General features: G+C 43.5%; 2 protein-coding genes across 2 annotated transcripts in view; one reads left to right on the forward strand and one right to left on the reverse strand.

Moving 5' to 3' along the window:
- NME7 (NME/NM23 family member 7) overlaps positions 1–23,342 on the forward strand; it is a 76,535-nt gene extending 53,193 nt beyond the window's left edge. Inside the window, exons 11-12 of the mRNA XM_009998275.1 lie at positions 6,273–6,380; positions 23,084–23,342. Coding sequence (XP_009996577.1) covers positions 6,273–6,380; positions 23,084–23,116 — 141 coding nt within the window. The 3' untranslated portion in view covers positions 23,117–23,342. The remainder of the gene's footprint in view (positions 1–6,272; positions 6,381–23,083) is intronic.
- Positions 23,343–23,661: 319 nt separating this feature from the next.
- ATP1B1 (ATPase, Na+/K+ transporting, beta 1 polypeptide) overlaps positions 23,662–26,732 on the reverse strand; it is a 13,568-nt gene continuing 10,497 nt past the window's right edge. Inside the window, exons 5-6 of the mRNA XM_009998276.1 lie at positions 25,787–25,867; positions 23,662–25,089 (exon numbers count right to left, since the gene is read on the reverse strand). Coding sequence (XP_009996578.1) covers positions 24,823–25,089; positions 25,787–25,867 — 348 coding nt within the window. The 3' untranslated portion in view covers positions 23,662–24,822. The remainder of the gene's footprint in view (positions 25,090–25,786; positions 25,868–26,732) is intronic.

A 26,732-nucleotide genomic window follows, 5' to 3' on the forward strand; every position in this document is an offset into this window, starting at 1 on the left:
GTGTGGGAGTGAAAGAGAGAATCAAAGTGCTTCAGGGGATGGAGAGTGAGAGGGAGACAGTGTAACAAATTCTACAGACTCCTAAGCTTCTGAAAAACTGCTGACTTTGGAGTATGGGAGTTAATTTTAGGTCTGTTAACAAAACTTCCAAAAGATATAGGGCTTCATACTGGTAGTTCACAGATATGTTGAATTTAAAATAAACAGGAAAACAGATGGATTTTTTTTTTTAACTCAGATCAGAGTAAAAGTAAAATAAACTATGTTTTAATTACTTGCTGCTACTGTTACAAAACTATTTGCTTTTGAAATGAGGTGAGCCTCAGATGCGCTTTTTACAGCCTTGCATTTGAAAATTTGGTGGCTGATGCCTGAATCCGATAATTTAATTTGCTGAGCAAACCTTTACAGCCATCTAGTATATGCACACAGACTTGGCTTAGTTATAGATACGAGAAACTTGTCAGGATGGCCAGTAAGTGGTTGGAGGCATAAATATTTTACCATCAGTTACCACCTGAACGTCAAGGTTAAAAGCGCAGGGCTCAGGAGATAAAAGATTAGGCTAAATATTATAAAGACTTTCAATGCAACCTTTCCAGAATCTTGAGAACATGTGTATCAATTTGTTTTGTGATAAAGATTAGAAGATGAGGGGTGTTTTAGTGTGTGTGTTTGGAGGGGATTGTTTTGATTTGATTATTTTTTGTGATATGTGGGAAGTACAAAAGACTTCCTGATAACACTGACTCCCTTGGAAGTGTGCACAGGGCTGTTGATACTCACCCTATATTTGTACATGACGTTGCTGCAGCTCATGTGGAACGCAAAGAAAGAGAAAATGTGTCACTCTGTCAACAAGAGACTTCTGTTCTGAACTGGTTAGTGCAGTGTAAGCTGAAGGAAACTTACTGCATACTCTTTAACATTGACCTGGTTTTGTATTTAGAAACTTGCTGAAGTACCTTTCAACAAGCAGCTCTCAGGTTGCAGGGCAAAATGGGTTCTTCCCCAGTTAAAGATGCTACAGTGGCAACAGCACCATTTAGGTAGACTTTTTTCTCTGTAATGTAGACAGAAGGCTTAGCACTGCATTTAGGGGTGATTAAATCGACCTCAGATTGATGCAGGAGTAGAAAATTGTTGTGTTCTTCAGCAACTGATATTAAGTCTACGGGGGCTCATTGCATGAAACTAAGGGGCATAAGTCATGTCAGAGCTGAGGTCATGAGAGGGGAAGCACACATATCAGAATTGGTTTGTTAGGGTGTGGAAGGAGTATGGGCTGCAAAAAAACCATATGAAGCAAGATGAGGCAAACTAACCCTTGTGGTATCGTGTACAAAATAATCTGTAAACATTTATTTCATTTTATCATTTAAGCCTTTGTCTTTGGATGGGAGCTTCTGTGAAGGATTTATCAAACTGTCCCATTGAGGTTGTTCCCACAGTAACAATAATGCTAAAGTGTTTCTTAGCTTAAATAAGCATTACAGGACATGCTTGTCTAGCATTGTATTCTGCATGGAATACATTCTGTGCTGCTTCTATCATTTTACCTCTTCCTGATGGCTGGTGTAGAGATGAGCATTTTGTGCAGCTCCCGGCTGCAACCAGCAGCGTGTGATATGGCTAATGCTAAAATCTTGTGAAAATAAAAGCCAACTGACGAGCTGTGGTGATGGGAAGAGAGGCACTTACCCTACCTGCCTTACACAGCTGTTGTACTGCAAAGTACAACATGAAAGGGTTGATCACCCTCCCGCTCACTTCAGAGGAAGCTCAGGTGCTTTCCAATGGTGCTTTCCAAGTTCAGCCAGTCAGATTCCATGGTGAGTGGTGGAATTTACATGATTTTGTTTGTTCACAGTTAATGTGTGTGCTGTGTTCCTGAGGAGGGTGTAGCTGGTCCTTAAAAGGAGAAAGGCACTTACTTGTTTGCCTGAGGCTAGTTGCTGGCTTCTGAATCAGTTGGCACCCTGAAGAGCAAAGAGGGACCATGTCTTTTGTGACAACAATGGAGTATGGAGACCTGCAGAAGGAAGAACCTTCATGGGTGCAGGGTGGGGAGACCAAATCAACATAAAGCCTTCACAAAGGGTGATGAGTGAGGAATGCTGAGAAGAGCAAGGCACAGGCGTGGAGTCACAGCTTGGATAGAAAAGGAAAACAAACTTGTGTTTTTGTTTTTTTTTTTACTGGAGGCTTAGAGGGGACTGTGCAGATTTTGTTGCAGCCCAAGAAGTCCTATAAATGCTGCTGCCCTGAAGGCAAACCTGAAGGAGTGAACTCGTGCACTGTGGGTAGGAGAGGGTTTGAACTCTCTTATTTTTGTTCTGTTTCACTCAAGGGTACCAGTAACAAAATTTCAAGGCTTCCTTTTTCTAGTTCATGTTCAACTAGAGAAAGTTTTAGGCTGTAAAAGTTCCTTTGTGTGTTTTCGGTCCATTTAGAGTTTGTGCAGTTTCCCACTGAGAAGGGAGGGAATAGTTGCTGCTTGGAGTCAGCGGTCACCACTTTGGCTTTTCTTTGGATGCCATTTAAACAACAAAACACGCATAAATGTTTAAGAACAGTGGCCTTTCAGCCTTTCTATATACCAAATCAAGTATTCAGGGCACATACATTAAAAAAACCTCATGACATTTTCTTGAAATCTTCAGTTTTGGCTGAAGTTATGATTCTATGATAACTTCTCATCCAGTCCATGAAAAAACAGCCATTCGAAGGAAGAGCACTTATAAGCTTTGCTCATGAGAATGTTTATGATTTTTAAGTCTGATTCTCACATAATTGGCATTTGTGGTGTTTTTGTTTCCCTTCACTTGTATAGAGATAGAAAAGATGTTAGAATGTGCTAAGTACTTCTTACGGGCAGTGTTGCACTGGGCACTGTTATATGATAGAAACATGAGATATATGCACCTGTACCTTTTGCAGGAGAAGGGTGTTCAAAGGGCTTGCTGCCGATCAAAGCCCAGCCTGTAAGGTGTGATCAAATAGGCTGGTAAGACCAAAGAGGATGAAACCTTTGGTACAGCAACCCATTTATTTTGTTGCAGACAATGTATTCTTCGTGTGCACATGGAATTCCTGTGCACACATGTTATTCTCCTCTCCTGCATATGGTAGAGCTGCAGCTGCTCTTAACTCCTCTGTCATCCCACTCTTAACTCCCTTTAAAACTTTTTTGAGAATCAGTACACACTCCAGAAACAAGACTCAGCAGAAAGCTTAGGGAAAAGTGGTTTAAAGGAGATGGAGAAGTACGGAGTAACCAGCTTAAACTCCACTATTACATTTGTGTTTCCATGCTGTTGCAGATGAGGGCCTAGAAATGAAATGTTTGGCAAGCTTCCTGTCATGGAACAGAAGAGTGTGTATTAAAATGTGCCATGAGGAATAAGTTCTATAGGGAGCTCTCTTCCTCCTTCCCTGAAACACCCCAAAATTTCCAGCCATACGGATGCAAGGACACCTATATATGATCCATACAGCTCTTTGCATCTCCATTACTTATAGAGGCCTCTTTCCCTGAGGGTTCCTTTGTGGTGTAAGTGAAACAGAATAGTAGAACTTTGGAATTAACAATTTTTGACACTTTTTTGCTACGTAAATATAAGCAGAGACTACTTTAGGTCTGATGTGGTTTCTTAACTAATGACAAGAAAGCATTATTTACATTCTTACTGATCAGATTTAGATTGCTGGGGGACCTACCTTTGTGTATGTCTGATCTAATGCAATCCCAGCCAGCCAGAATGAGTCAATTTTTGTGCAAGATGGCTGATGAGTTTCAGGAGGGCAGGAGAATGCATAGCAACTTGCATTAAAAAATTGAAGGGAGGGCAGGAGATCACATACTGCAACAGTAGGAACTTTTGCTAATGTTAGCAAGAGAGGGTGAGTCTGAGAGAAGAAGAAACATGGGGTCTTCTGTTGTGAAATTACGAAGTAGAAACAAGGGCTTAGGCAAATGGTAAGTCAGGAGAGGAGGTCATAGCTGTTTTTAAAGGGGGGGGAGGGAGGCAGGAAGTGGGTTTGGTGGGAGAGATAGATCAAGAAAAAACTTAGGAAAGTTTCATAAGAAGCAGCAATTTTGGACCTGTCAAATGATGGAGCAAAAGAGTTTGATGGATAGGAAGTAAACAGAATGTGAAAAACCAAGGTTTAGTTTTTTAGATCTGAATTATTTCTTGCTATAGTGTTTCTGGAATTTTTATAGCCCTATTACTTTTTTCCTAATATGCTTAAACTTTCCTTAAAATAATAAAAAGCCTAGTGCTGTTGCTGGCTTCCTGACAGCTAGTTGTTACTGGAATCAACAGTTGTTTCAAGGAAGGCTGGATTAAAGTGTTACATAGCTATAGTTAACTGGCACGTGACTTCTGTTTCTCCAGCAGACTTTCTTATCACAAGCTGCTAATGAGGACTGTGTCCAGGAGGAGTTGTTTCTTTTGGTTTTTTTTCCTTGGGTTTGTTTTTTTTTTAAGTGCAACTCTTGAACTTTCCTCTGAAGCAAAATCTGTTTGATATATATATATTGATATCTTATTCAAATATCCTTGACATTCGTATCCAAAGATCCTGTATAACCTGTGACGTCCACGCAGTAACAATGGGGAACGGAAACTTCTCCTTGTCCATTGTTTTGTGTTAGACACACTCCAGGCATTAAAGCAGTTTGATTGTCTGCCAGGTGGGTGACAGATCACCATAAAAGACGTAGGTTACTAGGTAACAGGTCACCATGATTGTTAATTGTTGTTAAAGGAAAATATTTAGGACTTGATGGACTAAAAGAAGATTTTGCCCTTAAAGTCTGATTGTCTTAGTTTAGTAATGGGATATGACAAGTGGGTGAAGCTGGAAAGTGGCTAAAGCCTGTTGTTCAATAATGCTTTTGTGAGGTCTTTTGGGACTAGCTTAAAACATTCACTGCCATCCTAGAAGGGAGTGCGCAGCATGTGAGTAGCTCTCTTCTGTACTTGTGCAAAGTCTTCCAGCTCAGCCAAGAGCCCTCACTGAAGTCACTTTGAACCCGTTTGACACTGAAAGTTAAGAAATGCTTGGACAATCCAGTCTGGTGACTAAGCTATGGGGGCAGTAACTTCCACTTGTGACAGTGGAACAAACACCTGGGAGTGGCACAATGAAAACATGCTGGCCACTTCCGAAGTGATTACACCCTCATGTACCCACTGTCTTTTCAGACAGGGGCCAATGTAGGCTCTGTTGGCAAGGATTAATCCTTTTTTTGGTCAGTAGCTGTAGCATGAGCTTGTCACTGGCCTGTCCCCTCACAGGCAGCGGTGGTCAAGAGGCACTCATGGAAGAATGTCCAAAAGATTTTTAGGAGGGAAAATTGGGTTAATGCCATCAGCACTTAATTTCAGGAGATATATTGTGCATGAAGTAGGCTTGGAGAAGAACTCCAGGTTGTTGGGAAGAGAAGCCAACAATGTGTAGCACCATTGGCATAGAAAAGGAGTTAAAAGAAAACACTGCAAAGTGATACTGCAGAGAAGTACAGTAGAACTTAATTATACCTCAAAAGAAAGAGCGTGATGGAGGAGAGAGCCAATGAAGGCAGTCATCTATGGTATGACATGGGAGATACACCATAATAAAGAGTGGTGTCTGCTGTAGTAAGAGAGACACACTGAGAGGCCATGAAGTTGTAGATGAATAAGAGTATTGAAATGTCAACTTTGAAGAACAGAGAAAGATTTAGATAGAGTCTGGACTGATCCTCAGAGGGGATCAGAGGTTGGCAGTAGTCATGCTGTCAGAGAAACACTGTGGAGGAGAATACTCAGATGCTCTTCAGTAGTTGGGCTTCACAAATGTCAGGCTCTGAGACAAATAGTTCAGTGTTAGGTGAGGCAGTCTCTAAGGTAGTGTGGTTGTGTCAGCTCACTGAGGACAGCACATTCTGTGCTTGAGAGCTGCAAAGGTGTTAACATGAGCTAATTGTATTAATTCAAGTCCCAGGAAGGTGTATCTATAACATGAAAGCTCCTGCATTTTTCCCAAAGTGGCTTGATTGGCCCAATTTCAAGAAGTTAGTATTCACTGTCTTGGTCATGGTTTTTCAGCAGTTGTGTATGTGTGTAGTGCAATCTGGAATTTCCCTCTTTGTTTTCTTTTATAGTGCACCACGTGTATATTAATAGCAAATAATGTTTTACTTTCTAAGATTCTGTTGTGTCCGTGATATAAAGGAACAGTTTTGGTTGCAAAGGTCTTTTGGTTTTCTTGTGTTCAAATAGGAAATAGCCCGACATCTCCGACCTGGAACTCTGCGTGCTGTCTTTGGGAAGAACAAGGCTCAGAATGCTGTCCACTGCACAGACCTACCTGAAGATGGACTTCTGGAGGTAAGAACAAGAGGCTAGACAAACATGTGCTTTTATATCATAGGAAGTTTTAAAGTGCAAAGCTGTACTGGTTTGAGCTGTTGAAGTGTCTTACATGTGAAGTAACTGTGTTAAGAGACCGGTCATCAAGTAGAAACAAAAGGAGAGTTTATTAAGGTCATTTAACTTAGTTAATTCTGACACTGTAAAAAGTTAAGCTGTGTGGTTTTCTTCAGTGAATATAGTACAATGTAGTATTTAATGAAATAAAAATCAAGAGTTTTCTCTTTGGATGAATGTGTCCTTGGGACCGGATATCAGCATCTAACATTGCTTCAGTGGGGACACCTTTCTAGCCCTTTTTTGGATAACCACCCTGACTCCTGATCTAATCATCTTCACAGTGAGCTTGTGGAGGTCTTGGAATATTACAGGCACTAGGGTTTCAGATCCTCCAGATGGGGTCCAGGTTTATTTGTAGACAGTTGTGATTGTGCACATCAGTTGGTATTCCCTGTTTTTTATATTAACTTACTAATTATTATCTGATTTTGGCTTCGTATGCTTTCATTCAAGTCCAATAAAATGGGAAATTGTCAAATTAAGGGAGCTTATAAAGACAGAAGAAGAAGCTCACACAGTTCCATGCCTCAAAACTAAGGTCTGTACAAAGGGGTTGAAGAAGTGCGTAAGCATGTCTTGGATGCATCTTTTCATCAGCGCAGATGTTCTTCCAGCAAATGCGTAGCTTCTGAGTTACTGTCAACATGTGTTCATGACTGTTTTGCTGTCAGACCATAGCAAAATTATGGAGCAGCAAGAGTCTTACTAGCTTGGATAATCCTACACTGCCAAAAATGGTGTTTTCATTGAGGAGAGGAAGCGCTGACTGCATCACCATCTCCCTTCGTGAAATAAAATCAGATCTGTGGGTTAATGTGATGTTTGCCTTAAACTGAGTTTAACAAAGCAACTGTTCTCAGTTTCAGAGGAGGTCAATTCAGAAGTAGGTAAGGCACTTAGCTAAGGTCGTTCTCCTCAGTGACTTGTTGGCCCAGTGGACTTGCTTCTTTCAACATGGAGTTTGCATGTGTTGGTCATGTCCATGTCCTGCTAGGAGATGTTGCTGAGATGTTGAACACTGTTGTTGCTACGAAAGCTTTACAGTGTCACTGTAGGACAAGTGATTGGTAGAGAAGGAGTCTCGAGTAAATTTCAGAGAGAAATCTAACCTACTAGGTTTACACTAGAAAGATGAAGGATCCTTTTTTTACACCCCAAAGAGAACTAATTAATCTCTAGCAGTCTATTTCTTTTCTTCAAGTGGCATTGTTTTTTGTACAGTGTTAGTACTCTGCTGCAGCTACTAGCTGGTACAGCTCCAAAAACTAACCTATATGCAAATTTTTGAACTCCTGTTTTCCTGATGAAAGGTAAGTTGGGCAATCTGAGTTCAGGCACAAGAGCTAGGAACTGGAGAGTTTTGATTTCTAGCTCTGGTGCTATTTTTGTCTCAGCTTGGCTAAAGCCACTTTTCAAATTTTGGCATGAAAGTGTTTGGCTTTGAAATTCTGTGGTGAAGATGTTCTGACTTATATTTCTCCTCTCCAAAATAAAATATGAAATGCATAAATTTTAGAAACCAAACTACAGAATCATTATTACAAATATTTGCAAAATTACAACATTTATAACATTTTCACCCCCCAATTCCCTCTGCACATACTTTGGAGGGGTTCTGGGGGCTTGGTTGGTTTTGGTGTTTTGTGGTTTGCCTTTTTTTGGTTTGGTTTGGTTTTTTGGGGGGCTTGGCTTTTGTTTGGTTTGTTTGTTTTGGCTTGTTTTTTTGGTGGTGGTGGTTTGGTGTTGTTTTGAGGTTTTTTTTTTCAGAATAGGAAATAGCTTAATTACTCCTCTGAAATTCAGTAAGCTTTCTTGGAGAGAGGACGCTGTCATGTAAGCTTTCTGAAACTCTTGCTGAACCAGAGATGTGGGCCTTGGGGAACTGTTGCAGCCCAAAAGCAGACAGAGCCAGTCTGATACACCTTGAATGAAGGTACTTACTGCTTTTGATTCAGAGCTTCAGTAAAAGCTTGGCCATGTTCCATGGCTGAATCATCCCTTTCCAGAGGTTCCCCTTTCCAGTGTAGCCTCTCCTTACAGGTATAAGGGCTGCCAAGTGGAAGTCACACTATCTCTGAGCTTGAATTGAGGCCAGTGTGTTTGTACAAAGAGAGCCTTAGCTGTGTCTGTTCTCTGGCATGTGGAGCACCTATGCTGGTAACTCTAAAGCAGCTTATTAGAGGTCCCTGCCACAGTCCTGACTCAGTTGTGGCTGCATGTTTAGTGTGCACATCTGCAGGGTCATCAGTCCCCAAAGGACCTGGGAGGCAAGATGGTCAAAGGGGCTGCTGCTATTGCCACTTTGTGTGTAGGAAGTTGAATAGGTTGCTCTGCATGTTAATTAGTTTTGTGACTTTAGAACTTCCAGAACCTTACAGAAGTGGAGAGGGAAGATATCTGGTTGACCTACTATGCTATCATGGGCTTTAGATTCACCATATTTGTGGAAGGACAATAAAAGCATGTTTCAGTGCAGAAGGGAACACACTGGTGCTTTCCTGAGGACTCATTTATGTATCTTTAGTGCCAGATATTGCTTATTTTAAGATTCCTTCACATTTCTCTGCAGTTTTTATTACCTTCAGTTTAAGATCTAACTGAAATTTGAAAACTGTCTGCAGTGGCAGCTGCTGTTGACAAATGAAGACTCCTTGGTGGAGGTGAGATAGGTAATTGAGGACTAGATCACAGAATCACAGGATGTTAGGGCTTGGAAGGGACCTCTGGAGATGACTCCAACTCCCCTGCCATAGCAGGATCACCACAGAATCTAGGGCAGGTCACACAGAGACATATCTAGATGGGTCTTGAAAGTCTCCAGAGGAGAGGACACTCCACAGCATCTCTGGGCTGGCTGTTCCAGTGCTCCATCACCCTCACAGTAAAGAAGTTTTTCCTCATCTGAGGTGGGACTTCTTGTGCCCATTGCCCCTTGTCCTATCACAGAGCATGTCTGAAAAGAGATTGGCTCCTCCTCTTGACACCCACCCTTCAGATATTTATAGACATTAATAAGGTCCCCTCTCAGTTTTCTCTTCTCCAGACTAAACAGCCCCAGGTCTCTCAGCCTTTCCTCATAAGACAGGTGTTCCAGTCCCTTAATCATCCTTGTAGCCTCCCTTGGACTGTCTCAAGTCCCCGTTTCCCTCTTGAACTGAGGAGCCCAGAACTGGACACAATACTGCCGATGTGGTCTCACTAGGGCAGAGTAGAGGGGGAGGAGAACTTGCCTCAACCTGCTGGACACACTCTTCTTAGTGCACCCCAAGATACCATTGGCCTTCTTGGCCCCAAGGGCACATTGCTGCCCCATGGAAAACTTGTTGTCCACCAGGACTCCAAGGTCCTTCTCCACGGAGCTGCTTTCTAGCTGTACTGGTGTACTAGCTCCTAACCTGTACTGGTGCATGTTGTTATTCCTCCCCAGGTGAAAGACTCCACACTTACTCTTGTTGAACCTCATTAGATTTCTTTTTGCCCAGGTCTCCAGCCTGTCCAAATCTTGCTAAATGGCCACACAAACTCCCAGTGAATCATCCAGTCCTCCCAGTTTTGTGTCATCAGCAAACTCTATCTCCTTGTGCACATGGTTTTAGAACACTATATTTAATTAATGTAGTACAGAAGATTTTAAATGTATTTTTTGTTAGACCCCTTTTCTAGGGACCTGTAAGAAGGAAAGTTCATTTTTAATCCTAAAAAATCCACAAACAAGCAATCAAACAAACTCCAAAGCAAATAGGAACACTTGGTCCCATGAGTTTGACCCTTAACTCCTGTCTTTGTTCTATAAACTACATCACGTTTTAGGCAGTGACTAAAGCATATCAGAATTAATTAATAACTCACTTTGGCTCAAGAGAGGAGGAGAGAGGCAACTAAGCCTGAAATGCAACTGGTCACAGTGGAAAAATTAGTATATTTTCAGTTGTAAAGCTGTAACTGCTTCTTTAATTCCTAGTTTGGTGATACAGGAGGAGGCTGAATATTGCTCTGAAGCCTCTTGGATGAACTCTGCCTTACTAGGTCAGGCACTTTTTTATTCACTTCACAAACTTGTGTGTCCTTGTATCAGTACAAAATATATTTTCACAAGTGACAGTGGGTAGACATGTATAGATCAGAACAGTCTGTTTTCTCAGCTTTGTCATCAGTTTCCAAATCTAAAGGGAAGAGGAAAGAAAGGAGGAAGTACAGAAAGAAGTCTGATAGCAATGGAGTAATGATGATGGGGTTTCATGAGTGAAGGCTAAACCAGCAGTTTCTTAATTTTTCTGGTCAGCTGATGTTATGTAGGACGTTGATTCAGAGCAGGGGTTTGCATTTCTTTCCCATATCAAAAGCAGGTACTGCTCTACCTCTCATCAGTTTTGTTTCTATTTTATATAAAACAGGTACTGTTTGGAGCAAGCTAACAATTGCAGTACTCACCTGCATTCATGTTCCTTCTGAGGAAGGTAGAGTAAGGAACGGAACATGCATGTTTCATGTCCCAAGTGTGTGCTCTATTTAACAGATGAGAGATGCTTTTGCATTTGTGTCTTTCATGTACATGTGGTGAAAGATGATTCTGTTTCTCAAGTCACCATCTTTGATCTGAGGAACATTTGTGATAAATATCTAGTTGAAATAGAAGGTTGCAAACCATTGGATCTGCTGAATCATCATTAACTAGACAAAACAAGTTTCCTTGAAGTTAGCTGTTCATGGACTAGTTTTAACCAAAGTACTTGATACAAGGTGTTGTGGCTCCCAGACTTCACAGTTTATGTCCCTCCTTGAAGAACTGAAGGCAAATTAAAAGTCAGTCAGTGAAAGCCTTATTTATATCACTGGAAGTACAGTGAGTAAAACTTTCCACAGGAGGTGGTGCTGTACACACACCTCAGCTCGTTGGGTCTCAAGCAGTTTAGTACCTTTCAGATTATGCAGGAATCCACATAATCTGCAACCATTAAAAAAACTTCTAGCCTAGACCTGCAGTTATAGCAAAACCAATATTTCTGGGTTTGGCATGCTCTGCCTGTAAATTGTTGCTCATGCTGTACAGTTTAAGGTGTTGGGTTTTTGTTCTGCATTTCTACTGCAACACATCCCTCTGGGTATGATGGAATGCACACATCTAGGGTAACCTGAAAGGTCTCCCCAGTGAGGTGCGGCCTGCTGGGTCTGAGCCACCCACACTAGGTTTATGTTCCTGTGTCATGGAGTTTGGGCAGTAAGTCTCATGGGGTTTCTTTGCATAATTAAAAAAAGGCTTAATAGTCATACGTGCATGTGTGTATGTGTACTTACACGCAGAGGGAGAGGACGCTGCCCTCAGTAAGATACACCTGAAAAAGGATTTGCTGTGGGATGGGTAGAATTTGAGTTCTGGGTGAAATAACCTTCTCCTTGTTGTGGAGGAAGATGCTATTATTAGGTGAGTAATTCTTTCAGTGGACAGTAATGTGGCAATTGCTGCAGGAGTGTGCCTACATGTGCTTCTGCATGTCTGGTAGGCTATGGGTGAAACTGCGAGGGGGGGTTGCCATTCAGCCAGTTTTCATGGGAGTGGAGGATGTGCCAACTTCCTTCTCAGTCTTGCATCTCCATGGGTGCTCTTTCCACTGACTCCTTGGGGTGCTGCCTGCGTGCCTCTGCATGGCTGCTGGGTGCCGTCAGGTTCCACCTTGGGCTTCGGGACTGTGGAGGGAGATGTGTCAGTTTTCAGGGTCACAGGCAGCTTTCCAGCCAGGCAGTAATGAGGACCTCCTCAAGTATCATTAGCTGGCCTTCTCCCTTGCCTCAGAGCTATTTGTGGCTTCCACGGACATGAAAATAACCTACTGAAGGAGGATGATTTTGCTCTTACTGAAGAAGAGTGGGTTTTGTTTGTCTTCTGAGAGAGCTGTCATGATGGTTGTTTTCTTTCCCTGTTGCTTCTTTGAATTCCAGCTGTGCAGTGGTGTTCAAGAGTGAGACTGGGGACTGGCAGGCAGCTGGCACAACATACTGCTGGAAGCTCTTCTTTCCCTTGCTCTGCCTTGCACCAGTGAGGCTGGCTCACTGCTTCCAAGACATTTAAGCAAACAAGTAGTAACAGCTAGCAGTATGGATCAGCTGTGTTGGTCTGATGGATGGAGACTGGCCCAAGTTCTGGCACTGGAAGTTCAGCTGGCTGGATTCAGCCTTGGGGAAATTGGAGGTGATGTCGTACAATAAGTGGTGATAGGATGGGCCAGTTCAGCAGATGTTTTTTGTCTGGACAAGTGCTGTGGGCAATGAAAACCAGCATCGTTTTCCTCAGACTTGGTATTAACTAAATGCTCTGATGAGTGTCAAGAGCTATGCTGCTCCTGGGCTCTTGGTGCAGCATGACTTCCACCTGCTAGAAGCCAGCTGTCCTTGGTCTGGCATTCCAAATAGTGCCAGGAGAAGCATGCCTCATGCCTCCTTTCCGTTTGCCTTTTTTCAGGGAGACTGGGGGGGGTGGTGTTCTAGCAGTCTGTTCAGAGTGGACAGGGAAGCACTTGCCTTGCAGCGGAGGGACACAACAAATACTTCCACAACCATTTCCCTAAGAACAGACTCCTGTTACAGAAGCACTCTTCTGGCTGCCAACTTGTGGTTTTTTGTTTGCTGCCTCTTGGCCTGCCCACTGCCTTTGTCTCAACATGTGGGTGTTCTGCAAGGTGCTCACTGCCATCCACCCTGGAAATGCCTTCTTACCAGCAGTGCACTGATCCAGGGGTTGAGCTGACAGCGCAACGATGGAGGGTGGAAGGCATCAGAAGGATGCAGCTCTGTTAAACTAATCTTTTTGGTGCATCGAGTTATAGGCCAAGCAATTTAATAAAGCATGTCAATGAGTAACTCTCAGAAGCGTCAATCTGCTTAGTGTGGAATTTGTGTATGTCACACTCGGAACAAAGGTCTCCTGCATTGCTTGTTACCGATTAACTTGTCTGATATTATGCAAGCTGCTTCTACCAGCTGAGAACTAACTCTCCCCATTCACAGGGCAGCACAGCTTGTAAAACATTACACAGCAGAAGTGCATAGCATGGCAATGAACCTTTCACTGAGGGCATTTCAGCTGTACAGCATTTCCCTCAGGAGTCTTTAAAATATTAATAAAGAAGCTATTGTTTCACTCAGTCATATGGCAGTTTAGCAATGAAGTCTTTTATTAGGGGCCCATACTGAGCTGCATAATCCGGAGTAAGATGCTTTTAATCATCTCCAGTGAAAAGAAATAAAACTTGGAGGGTTTGGGTGAGGTTGATTTTTGGCAGGGTTTTTTTTTTGCAAATTTTCATCAAAGTAGTAGCTATTTTTCTCAGTCAGTTGGAAATTTCAGTTTCTCCTGGTACAAAACAATTTCTAGAGAGATTTGTTAGGTAATGGTTATTATGATTCAAGTGCTTCTCCGTTTTAACTCTCTTATACTTTTTATCCAACAGCTGTGGGAACAGGTTGGAAGGAATCTGGAGTGCAGGAAAACTTCATCTTATTTGGTGATGTTTTTGTATATCAGAGGATGTTAGCCAGCACTGGAATTCTGTCTCATGTTTTGTGTTGCTGTATTGTACAGAGAATACTTGTACAGAGAATTAAGTAATTTTTTCGCCTAGGCCTATCTGAAGAGAAATTAAAATAAAAAATAGTTACAAAGGAGGGAGAGATCTTGAACGCATGTTGGCGAGCTCTCTATTTTAAAAAGGTAAATTACAGTATTCATAGGTCACTTGCAGCCTAATTTTGAACATAGGTTGTATAATTATTTTACTTGTGGGCCAGAGAGGTAAACTTAACTGGAAATTTGTTTAAACAGAGTTATGAAATAGTTCAGGTCTTGTGCTTCCACTTCTGGGTAAGATCCGATGTCCAATTGCTCTGTGTTCTGCCAAGTCTGAGGTTTATAAGTGCCAGAGAGAAGTTAACGAGTGTGAACCAAGCAGCTCCCAAAGCTCTTTAAGTTTCACCTGATCCTGAAGGTAACCTGCTTGATAAATAGGGCTTGGCTTTTGGCACATGTTTGTGTTGCGCTGAGCAAGGTAATTTTGTGGAGGGGAGGTCAAGGCAGAGGGAAGGCGTGACACTCCTTGATAACTTGTATGAGGCCCAGTTTGTGTCTTTGAGGCTGCTGGCTTCTTTCTTTCCCTCAGCATGTTCTCATTTTGCAGCAAAAAGCCCAGAGTCTATCTCCATTACCCTTCTTCCAGCTGAAGCATAGCAGCAATATAGCTGTGACTTAGCTGCACCAGGGGCAGGCTAGAGCAAAGAGGAGAAAGCCCAGGGGGATAGCTTGTACAGGAAAAGCAATAACCTACACAGTTATGTAGAAGCTCAGAATCTCCTTTCATTCCTTGAGCAAGGGGTCCTGCACCTCTTTTGGAGGGGTAAGAGCAGCAATATCCTATAGCACACACTGCTGAGATGCAAATGTATTTTGACGTGAATTCCTATTACTGACCTCAGCCAGTTGCACCTCCCACCTCTCTCTCAGAGGTCAAATAGGCAAATGATTAGCTGTATAGTTTACCCCTTCTCTTATCAGTGCAACCTCCTTGATTGACTACTGTAAACTGGCATTAATTAAGACTACAATTTAAGTCAGGTATCTGCATACATGTGTTGAAATGTATGCGGAGCGTGGGAGGAAAAAAACAAAGGCAAACGTATTAATTTGGATAGAAGACTGTGAACAAGATTTCTTGTCTTGCATAGATGCTAGCACTGTGGGATATCTTTAGATACGAGTTTATCAAACTCTAGAAACCACTTCTTTCATAAGTAACGTTAACAAGTAATTATTCAAAGCGTAACATCATACCAGTTTTGGTGCTGTGTTGTGTTGTTATACAACTGAGCGCCCAGGCACTGGGCACCATACCTTGTGCTGGCAGCTGTGCAAACAGAAAGAGATGGCACTGATCAGTTGAAAGGGTGCTGGGTGTAGCAGGAGCCAGATTCTTTCACTTCTTCTTTAACCCTAAGTGCATTAACATGTAGGCAGGGAAAAACACATGTACAGTGTGTCTTGTATATCTGCAAGTAGGCAAGTCTTTGAGCAAGAGGCAGTTTTCTTAAGTAGCCAAAGTTGCTACATGGGCAAGTCTCCTTCCACCTTGGTTTCAGGCTTACTTCCTGCTGTTCTGTTGGGGAGAGAGAGTGTGGTGAGACTATGCAGCCACAGACCAGGAACTGTGGCTGTCTCTGGTAGCTGCCCTAGTTCAGCTCTTGAAGAGGAACTTGGTCACTCAGGTATTGCTCAGTCTAGTCCTGTCATGACAGTGCACGTTTCATCACTTAGTGGGAGTGTTGAAGTCACAGAGAGCTGCTTTGACTTGAAATGAGGTCTTGGCCTCTTGATACTGACCCATCCCACAGGGGAATGGAGCTTTCAAGGTTCAGTGCCATTGCTCAGAGGGTACTTTGAGCACAACGCTGGAGCAACTTATGCTGTTAGTTGGTGGGACGTTTCCAGTCACCACAAAAAGCCACAGTCTACACAGGAGCTTGTGGTATTGCAGGCAAGGCCACTAGTGGAATGGGTGGGGCTTTGGTTTGCTTGTTTTTTTTCAGGATTTATTTTACTGTCTTACCTGTCATAACTTTTACCCTGCTGCCAGGTGTAGCTTGTTGTGTCCCTTGGCCTAATACTACCCTGCAGAACATCTTGATTGTTTATGGACAGCTGTAAATGCTGGCTGCCTTCTACATCTGTTTGCCTATTGCTTCCATCCTTGCTTTAATACATTTCGTGGGTGGAAACAAGTTCTTGTTTGCTCTCTGTGACCACTTCCTCCTTTGCTGGCTGTAATCTGATAGCTTGTGAGGACCATGACTTTCAGAGCCGTCTGAGCAGGCTGGAGAGCCCCCCCACAATGCCTGTGGCTTGTATGAACACCTCCAAACCAGGCTTTACCTAGATATGTCTGGTGCTAGCAGCAGGTGCCCTTCTCAGTGTTTTTATCCCATGTTCAGGATGTGTTTGCAGTTTGCATCAACATCTGTGGTGTGTGCATAGTGTCTTGCCCGCACCAAAGCTGACTGGTTCAAGGGCTTCACAAGAGCTCCTGGCTTTGAGGCAGACAAGTGTCCCTCAAGATAACCATGAAGTGCAGAGGCAGTGATCCGGGGGACTCAGTGAGCTGCTTGGGATCCTCTGGGAAGCAGTACTCACTGTTGTGTTGTAATTCTTCATGTGAGATGAGAGCCAGGACCCTGCACGTTTATTTCATATTAGTGACTGTACCAGGCCAGTGATTTCTTCTGATGGCTACCAAAGAGGTTGCTAAAGGAGGAACAGAGCTCCTGGTGGAATCTTGGATTTTTATGTTCAACCCCAACTACTGAGCAGTTGGCATATGCTGTGGGATGGAGAGATTTAGTGAACCTGTACCTTTTTATTAAATCTACAAGTATCTATACTTTAAAAATCCCTGATCTGATTCAGCACAGTACTTATGTATGATGTAAAAACAACACTTTGTTATTTTAAGTAAGTTTTTTTGTTTCACTCATTTTTCTTGTAGTGTTACAGAGTAAATAGCATAAAACTCACATTCTTGATGTTTTGTTTGTGACGTAATTTGGAATTCAGATCTCTCTAATCTTTTATTTTATGGTGCAGTTTCTAAATAGCTTCCATTGCCCTTCCCTTTCACTGTATTTTCAGAGTTGTTCATAACCATACACAGTGTGTGGGGTGACTTCGTTAACAGCACATAGCACAAAAGCAGGATGTGCTCCATGGTAACATCTAGTGTTTCTTTACTAAAACATTCATGGCCAAATTTTATTTTTTGGTATACAGGATTTTTTGTCCCAGCTGTACTTTAGAAATTAACTTGTACAGTTGAAGTACATGTGTACAAATTGTTCTCTCTTGGGCAGCCTGACCAGCTTCATTTCTTGCAATGCGTGATGCTTGAGAAGGAGGCAGGAGTGACTAACTTAGCCCCCCCCACCCCCCGTTTTTTTAACAAACTTTCTGGGACTAAACCCCGTTCAGGTTCATGTGGGAGAATAATTATTTATTTTCAGAACAAATAATACAGCAAGTAAGCAGACTCTCTTATTTAGCAAAGTTGAGGGCTTTTTTATTTATTTCTGGATTATTTGTGGCTGGAAGGATGGTACAAATCCATGGGGTTTTGGTGTGTTAATTTAATTATTTAGTTGTGTGAGTCAGCTGAGTGAACTGTAGCTGAAATGCATTTTAGGTGTTAGCAAGTGCACTTGGTAAGAGAGTTGGTAGGTTCATGCCAATGTACAAGCCAACATGAATGGCCAAAGAAAGATTTTTCGTTTCTACTACTGACCTCAAACTGAGACAACCCATAATGGTAAGACCTAAGTGTTTAGGGAGAGTGTACTGATACTGAAATTTTAGGTCAGCAAAGACTCTGGATGATGTGACTGGATGCATACACTGAACCAAGGAGACACGATTTGGGGGAGAGGGTACAGGTGCTTGTCTGTCCAGCTGTGTGAAAGGCACTGGAATGACTGGCTGTAAATGAATACAGGGATGAAAAAAGCCTTTAATCTCCTGGCTGGCAATTTTGGTTCATCAGAGGTGAGGAAGGACTGAAGTTGGTGTCAACTTTCTGGTGTTAGATGAGAAGTGAATCTGTGATCTCAGTGTATTTCCTGCTAGTATGTCTCCCTCTGCCATGAATGTTACTAACAGGATCTCTTACCACATACTGCTAGTCCAAGGGAACAGGGGAAATGGACCCTGAACACTGGGGTATCCTTTCAGTACTGGGGTTTCCTCTGAAGTGAAATGTAAAGGAATGCTGCCTGTATGAAGTGCTGGCATCGTTCAAGGTGTACCTTGGTTTGTCTTTACATAGACAAAAGCTCTGACTCCAGAGCTGCTCCGTGGCCTCTCACCAGCATTACATTGTACATGACATTGTAGCTGTCTGTAATTCTTACACTTGAAGTCTTCAGGACACTTTGTGCCTGTGCTGGGTCTATTACCAAGATCTTTTACTCTTCTTCGGAATCCTGGCTTCCTCGCTCCAGTGGCTTCCCTTTTTTTTTTTTTCCTCTCCATGCTCTTAGGGCACACGTTGTTCAAATGATAATAGCTTGCTCTGAGACAGAGGATTAGGCTGGATTTTGTTATTGCCTGCTGAATTAGCTCCTGAAACTTTGCGGCAATGCATGGAAGTGCCCAGAGGGAGCAGCCAACTTCGTTAATGTGGGTTTTGCAGAGAGTGTGTGTGACTGAAGCAAAACTTCATGGAAATGAAGCAGCTCTCAGCTCCTCCTCAGCAAAGCAGATCATAGGTTCAGACCCAGAAGGTCACAGTTACTCACCCTTTACTGCTTCCTGAGAATTATTATTTGTCCCTGAACAGGAGCTACAGGAGGTATAGCTGCATACTATTAAGCAGGTAGATGGTTCCTGGGATCTGTGATGAGAGCATTTGCGTTAAATTTAATCCTGTTTCATCCCTGGGAAGGAGTGAGCACACTTGAACATGTTAGCATAATTTGAAGGGCATTTGGGTGGCACCTGTGAAATATGATTGGTTGGTTTCAGGTCAGTTTCCTGGTGTAGGTTTGTCCTCTGCCACCTTTGGATCCTGTAAAGAGACCAGAGGTGTGCTTGGCTCAGAGAAGTGACTTTTCCCTAGGTCAAATGTGAGATTTGCTGAGATGTTTGCACAGGCACAGCTCCCCTTTTCTGTAGTTTATACTATACTTAGGCCCTTGGAAGAGAGTAACTATATTCCCTAAAACACAGTGCTTTGGAATACCTGACACTATCTGGATGCTTGGTGCGAGTACCTGCAAGTCTTGGTTCCCCTTGAAAAAAGATTTGGTGCTTTTAGCATTGCGTTCTTCAAGCTGTCTACAGCTAGGACCTTATAAGATGGGAGCACCTCAGATCCTTTGGTAGAGTTGAATTGGTCGTGGTTCTTCTGCAAATCACTGTGCTGGCTGGTGTTAACTTCTCCAGCACTGCCATGCTCCTGAGGGTGAGGTTCTTGGAGAGAAGGATCCTTTCTGTGTACCACAGGCATGCCAGGTCTTAACTGGTTTTACTGGGAGCTGGGTGGCAGCTGACCCACATAAAGATAATTACATATGAAGAGAACATACTGGCATCTAGTTTTGCATGTTATACAATATGCAGTGTCCTTGTTCTGCTGTCTGAGCCTTGCCAGTACAGTCTGTGTGGATATTCAACAATCCAAAATAAATTAATTGAGGAGAAAGATGTTTTCTGTCAGTTGTAAGGAAGCTGAGATTGTTCAGCCTGGCCTGGGGAAATCGGTTGCACAAAATCGGGGGCTTTTAAGGATTAGAATAGCATGGTGTTTTCTGTTGCTAATAGCAAGTGAGCAGGAGTTGGGTGAGGACAGTGTTCACCTGCATCAGGATGTGCTGCAGGGGTGGGTCATTCCCAAACCCCCATGGAGGCCATGCACCTCTGACTGAGGTAGCACCAGAGGAGGTGGGAGTTGACGTGGCTCTATTAAACCTGCCCCATCTCAGGGACATGGGGCCTGTGGTGGCAGCAGGTGTGTCAGTGCCCCAGGCTGAGGCTGGACCCAGAGGTCATACCTGCAAAGGAGCAGACTCCATGGCACTGGGCCTTGCTCCTGGCTCCTGCACAGCTCCCTGTGCATGCCAAGGGTCATGCCTGGCCAGTGCTGGCCAGCTGCCCTCAGCCAAACTGGGAAGAGAAGTCCACAAGTGCCAACACGCAGAGCTGTAAAACTGGTAGCTGGTGTGTGTTAGTGCAAATGCTCATGTAGATACAGCCTTAAAGGGTGTTGGCCTTAAGTGTGTGTGTCCATCTGTCTGTCTCTTTCTGCTTTTTATTTTATTACTATTTTTCTGTATCTCTAACTCTGACATGCAGGTGTCCTGTATCAGCAAGAAGAGAGATAAAATTCCCTGTAATGGTTACAGTTAAACTTAATGATGTTGAGCCAATCTGCTAGAAAGAACAACATGTTCAAACTGGCAGTTTATAATGTGATGTCCTATTAGGCAGTAGGGAGAGCAATTCCTTCCTGAGGAGAATAGCTTTTGCATAGGCAATACAGCACAGACTAAAAAAAACCCACATCCTGAAAGCAATGCTAATTTTAAATTGGGTTGATGAAATGTCACATACTGCCCCCCCTCCCCACCCCAGCTTTTGACCAGCCACTTACGACAGCAAGTTGTGAAAGGTCACTTTAACATCAGTGCTGTTGTGTACCGAAAGTACTGATGCCACTGAGAGAGCCGGCTGGCCTGAAGGCTGCACCAGCTTGTCTTGGGTGGGGGGTTTGGGGTTGGTTGAGTTGGTTTTTAACAGCCTGTAGCTGTTCAATGCTGGATCTCCACTAGGTTTGACAAATTACAGCAGCTTTCTAATGGGGATGGAGGCATGTCTGGCCACGTGTTGTGGGCAGTTTTTGGGTTGTGGTGGTGAGGTGCAGCTCTTTGGTAGAAGGGTTGTCATGAGGCCTGTGGCTAGTTGGGTCTTCTTGGTGGGTGGTTGCAGGGTGTGCAAGCTGCAGTACCTACTGTGTTACTGCCTAGTTAATTAGTGATCAGAGCAGGCCACCCTGCTTTCACTGATTAAGTACTAGAAAGTGATTGGGGGCAGGGAAGAGGTGTTTTTTTTTGCTTTATTTCATAATGCTATTTCTAAGAGTACATTATATGGGCCCCCTTTGCCACCTGCTCACTGAAGCCAATGCAGGCACCATAAACTTTCTACAATATTTGTTCCAACCCCCTGGAGTAAGCCAGTATCTTTATTACTAATTCATGCTTGGACTTTGTGCTCATATAGTAAATTCAAGGAGATAGATTATCTAAGCATGAGTTGAGATTTTTTTATAAATCATAGCATCATTTAAGTTGGAGCAGACCTTTAAAATCATCAAGTCCAACTGTTAAGCCAGCACTACCAAGTCCACCACTAAGCCGTGTCACTCAGTACCGCATCTGCACATCTTTTAAATACCTCCAGGGATGGTGACTCCACCACTTACCTGGGCAGCCTCTTCCAGTGCCCTGACAACTCTTTAAGTAACATTTCTTAATATCCAAACTTCCCCTGGCACAACCTGAGGCCATTTCCTCTTGTCCTATCACTTGTTACTTGTCACCAACACCGCCCCCTCCCCCCCCCGCCCCTCACTACAATCCCCTTTCAGGTAGTTGTAGAGTGATGAGGTCTCCCTTCAGCCTCCTTTTCTCCAGGCTAAACAACCCCACTTTTCCTCTGATGTGCCTTGTAAGATGTGCTCCAGACCTGTCACTAGCTCTGTTGCCTTTATTTGGCCACACTCCAGCACCTCAGTGTTCTTGTCATGAGGGGGCCCAGAACTCAACAGTGTTTGAGGTGCAGCCTCACCAGTGCCAAATATGGGGGGACAGGGTGGGGAAACAATCACTTCCCTTCTCCTGCTGGCCACACTATTTCTGGTATAAACTAGGATGCTGTTGGCCTTCTTGGCCACCTGGGCACACTGCTAGTTGGGGTGGGGGGAGTGGGCAGTGTTTTTTCGTGTGGTGGGTATTGGGTTTTTTTTGTTGTGGTTTTTTTGAACCTCTCACAGGCTGTGCACCTAAGAATTGAATGGTAGGGGCAGTTGATCCTACCAAACCTTCAGCCATGCACTCACACACACTCCCACCCCAATGGTAGCAGCTGTACACCCACCAATTGCTGGAAGCCAAACTGGCTTAGCTTTATCACAGCTCCTGTGCAGGTGGCACTTTTTCAGAGAGTGTTTTAGTTCTTTAATTATGGTGTCTTTGTTAAATCCTTGCTGCACTATGAAGAGCAGCACATGGGAACAGCTGAAGTTGAGGTTCCACTAGCTCCTGCTCCTTGGGAATAGCGTGGAACAGCCAAACATGTAAGCTCATGGTCATAGCCTACTGTAGTGCTGCTTTTCCTTCTAGCAGATGGCAAAAAGTTTCACAGCTTGCTTTTCCATTGTCATGCCTTCTGATTAGGAAGGCTTTATCAAGCAGCTTGCTCCAGGACAGTAATGTTTTGTCGCTTTACATGGAGAAACTCTCCATGTGTCATGCAGCATAAAGTGATCTTGACTCCTGCAGGAAGCCAGCTGCCACATTTTGTCACATCTGACAACAGCCCTGCCAGGCACAGCCTGTTCTCAGCACCAAGCTATTGACCCAGTGGCAACACAGAACGAGTTGCTGGTGGGGAAACTTTTTTTCTTCTGCATGTGACTTCAGTGTGCCCTTCCGGCCCTGCAACACATACTGCTGGTAGGTGCTTTAGCCCTCACTAAGGTTAAACCTTTTTTAACTGTAGTTACTACTAGCACACATGGCCTGTGCCTCCAGAGGTAGAGCAGTTGCAGTACTGGTGAATACATTGAAGACGTCTTGGGTTCCTGACTGGTGTGATCACAGGCACCTGTGTGCCACAGCCACCTCTAACACAGCTCACATAGAGGGGAAACATGTAACACCAAACCATACTGGCCTAGAGCTGAGGTGTCACACAGCTGGGAGCAGCAGTTTCCTTAAACTCCCCCCAATGCATGTTGCAGCTACCTTCAGCTGAGCACTCCTGGGGACAATAAAGATGTACTCTCTTTCTGAAACAGGTGCAGTACTTTTTCAAGATTCTGGACAGCTAGCAGCCTCCATCCTCACCCGATGCAAAGGACGTGCACACAGAACAGTGTGTTCATTCATTTATTTGTCCAATGTTTCAACCTGACTGAAATACAAGATCAACAAGAGCACTGTACTCCTGGCTATTATTACATGTTAGAACATAGAGTTTTGCACTTTAGACAACATTTAACACCATTCTATGGGGTACTGCATTGCTTTTATAAAGTTTAAAATAAAGATTTATTTTCAAACATGTGACTTTGGTTTATTTTCATACATTACACTTTCTTGCAGAAAAAATAAAATTGTACAACTGCATAAATATAAAATTCTTCCACCATGAAAATGGTTAAAAACATTCAATAAAGACATTAGCACCACAGTGTGCGATGCCTCCAGCAGGAAAAAAAGAAAAAAGAAAAAGAAAAAGGCTACCTTCAGCTGAGCACTCCTGGGGACAATAAAGATGTACTCTCTTTCTGAAACAGGTGCAGTACTTTTTCAAGATTCTGGACAGCTAGCAGCCTCCATCCTCACCCGATGCAAAGGACGTGCACACAGAACAGTGTGTTCATTCATTTATTTGTCCAATGTTTCAACCTGACTGAAATACAAGATCAACAAGAGCACTGTACTCCTGGCTATTATTACATGTTAGAACATAGAGTTTTGCACTTTAGACAACATTTAACACCATTCTATGGGGTACTGCATTGCTTTTATAAAGTTTAAAATAAAGATTTATTTTCAAACATGTGACTTTGGTTTATTTTCATACATTACACTTTCTTGCAGAAAAAATAAAATTGTACAACTGCATAAATATAAAATTCTTCCACCATGAAAATGGTTAAAAACATTCAATAAAAGACATTAGCCCACAGTGTGCGATGCCTCCAGCAGGAAAAAAAGAAAAAAGAAAAAGAAAAAGAAAAAGGAAAAGAAAAAATATACAAAGCAAAGAGTTACACCTATCACTGAGTAGAGTGATAGTCTGACCCAGTCTCTCACACAACATACTGGAGGATGAGGGAAAAGGTGGAGAGAGGGACAGCATTCGCTACAAAGCACAGTACACAATCATCTATTCTCTTGAACTTAAGTTAGTTTCCCCTGCCACCCCTCCAAATAAAATACCCTAACACCACAGAAAATCAGAGGCCGTATGGAGTGCTGTTAAATAAAGAGTCTCACAGGTGGGCCTTTCTTTGAAAAGGAACAACATAATGAGAAGTATCATGCCAGTTCTAGTCCCATGGAGTATTTACACCTTGGACAGCAAAAGTCTTTGCTCACAAGAAGTAGAAAACAGATACAATACATGGCTTGAAAAATGACCAGAGTATGCACCTATAGTACTGTACACTAAATAAAATACACAAGGCAGCAATACTTAGGGGCCAGAAACACTGCTTACTACAAGTCAGTTATGGAATCATAATTTACAGTAAAAATGGGCATGTCCCAAGGCTCAATTTTTGTCTTCTTTTGTCATTTACAGTAGAATAAATATTTGTCGCTATTGCTACACTTTTGTTTACATTCTAACCTAGTAAATGCAGGAAGCTAGTGTAAAGCATATAGATTACGTGTAGGTCCCATACGTATGACAGTTTGTTCAAGACTAGTAGGTTTTAATTTTTGTTCTTTTTTTTTTTTAACCTTTTTTCATGGCTAGGAGGAAGAGGAGGAGGAGGGGAGGGGGGTAAGAGAGTTGTGCTCACAATCAGCTGCTTTTTATGTCAAATTTAATATCAAAGCGTCCCTGGAAGCGGTCTTTGTCGCTGTACTCGATGTTCTGCCCGTAGGCCCTGCATTCCACACGCACCTCCGTGTTGTAGGTCAGGTTGGTGAACTGCACTGCCACCAGGGGCTGCAGGTACCGCGGCTGCAGGAGCTTCCCGTAGTAGGGGTAGTACTGCAGGCCAAAGCCAGGGTAGCCACCCATCCCATAGTACTCCACTGTGCCTACTTTGTCTTCATCTTCCTCTCTCTAGGAAGGCAGGAGAAGGAAGAACAAACGATGACCATCACCCAAACTCTACCTGTTGCAGCCCTTTTCCTCAGCAGCATCTGCTTTTCACCAAGACTCTGATCATCACGACCTCCCTTTGGCCATCACTGATCCTCACCTTGACAGCACAAGGACAGTCCCAGTGGTGGAAAGGCCATGTGAGCCCTGTCTGACCAGCAGCTACACAGGAAGCACCTCCCAGCACACAGCAGTCAGGAAAAGGGCATTTCTTTATTTAAAAACGCAAGCACCTCTCTAGGCATTCAGAAGTCACCACAGCTTCCTGTCGTACCAGCGCACTATCTTTGGCTAAAAATGTAAGTTTGCTGTTCCTCAGCTGCTTTCCACTGCCAAGTAAAACACCTCTTCCCTGGAGTCCTTTTTTTCAGCCATCCCTGCTCAGAGCTCCAGTACAGCCCTTGGAAGCAAAACAGCTACTTTTAAGGATACCCTTTGCTATCCAGCCCTGCTTTTAGCCCTCCCTGTCAGGACAGGGCTAACTGCCAATTGTCACCAATGGGGTTTTGAGAAACCCCTCTTCTGAAGGGGGAGACATCCCCAGTGAGAACCACCCTAGTTGTCTGCAAAAAGGCAAAGAGTCACTGCACTCAGACAAAGGCTCAAAGCAGTCTTCCCCTGCAGCTTCCCGACTTCGCTTTATTGTATTTCAACTTACCTTGGCAACGCAGTGGACAGGGATGAGATACGGGCTGTATTTTGCCATGACCTCTGCTGGGAGGCTCTCATTTACTGGAGCCTAGAAAAAACCCAAAACAAGGGGATGTTACTTCTCTGTAGACTGCAGCAGCAAAGCTCAGAGGTACCAAACACATGGCATTAAGCAGAATCCCTTCCAGTTCAGGTTCAGAGACAACAGCTCTGTGGTGGTTCTTGGAACAGACAGTGTGACACAACTAGACGCCAGGGAATTTACCCAAACAGAGCTGTTGTCTGTTCTTACAGCTTTACTGCTGTGGATACCCAAGCAAGCCCATTGGACTGTTTTACATTTGATGGTGTCACTGAGGCCAGTGTCACATGGCAGAGTGGTAGCCAGTGTGGCTTGTTTGGGCAAAGCCCAGGCAGCAGCAGGAAGAGATGTGCTGCTGGAAGGAGGATTTGCCACCTGCCTGCCAGGTGTGTGCAGGTAGGACTGGAAATGCACATGAAAGAACAAAGAGTGGCAGTCATGCCCTGATGCTGCTGAACTTCGACATCACTGACAGGGAAGAACAAAGGCTCTGAGTAGGTCTGGGGAAAGTGGGGGTGCTACCTCTGGTGTAGGTCTTTGGTCTATTAACAAGTGTGACAGTTTTGCTTCACAATCTTGCAGGTCTCAGATCTGCTTTACACGCATCTTGCCCAACACAAAAGCTACAGGGTCTCTGCTGAAGTGTGGAATGAGGGATAACAAATATTGCCTCGGATACACAACATCATTTCAAAATGAAACATAAAGTAATTCCTGGACTAGACCCTGCTGTCTAATGCAGTCTGGAGCTCTTCATAGTTCTGTGGCAAAGAGAAGAGGAACACACCAAACTCTTCTCTTCCCTAGTCAAACATGCACGTCGTTGTGTCCTCCCACAACCACCATGTACCAAGCACAGCACACTCCTGCT

Source organism: Chaetura pelagica, unplaced genomic scaffold (genome assembly GCF_000747805.2).
Source record: "Chaetura pelagica isolate M959 unplaced genomic scaffold, ChaPel_1.0 scaffold65, whole genome shotgun sequence".
NCBI classification, from domain to species: domain Eukaryota; kingdom Metazoa; phylum Chordata; class Aves; order Apodiformes; family Apodidae; genus Chaetura; species Chaetura pelagica.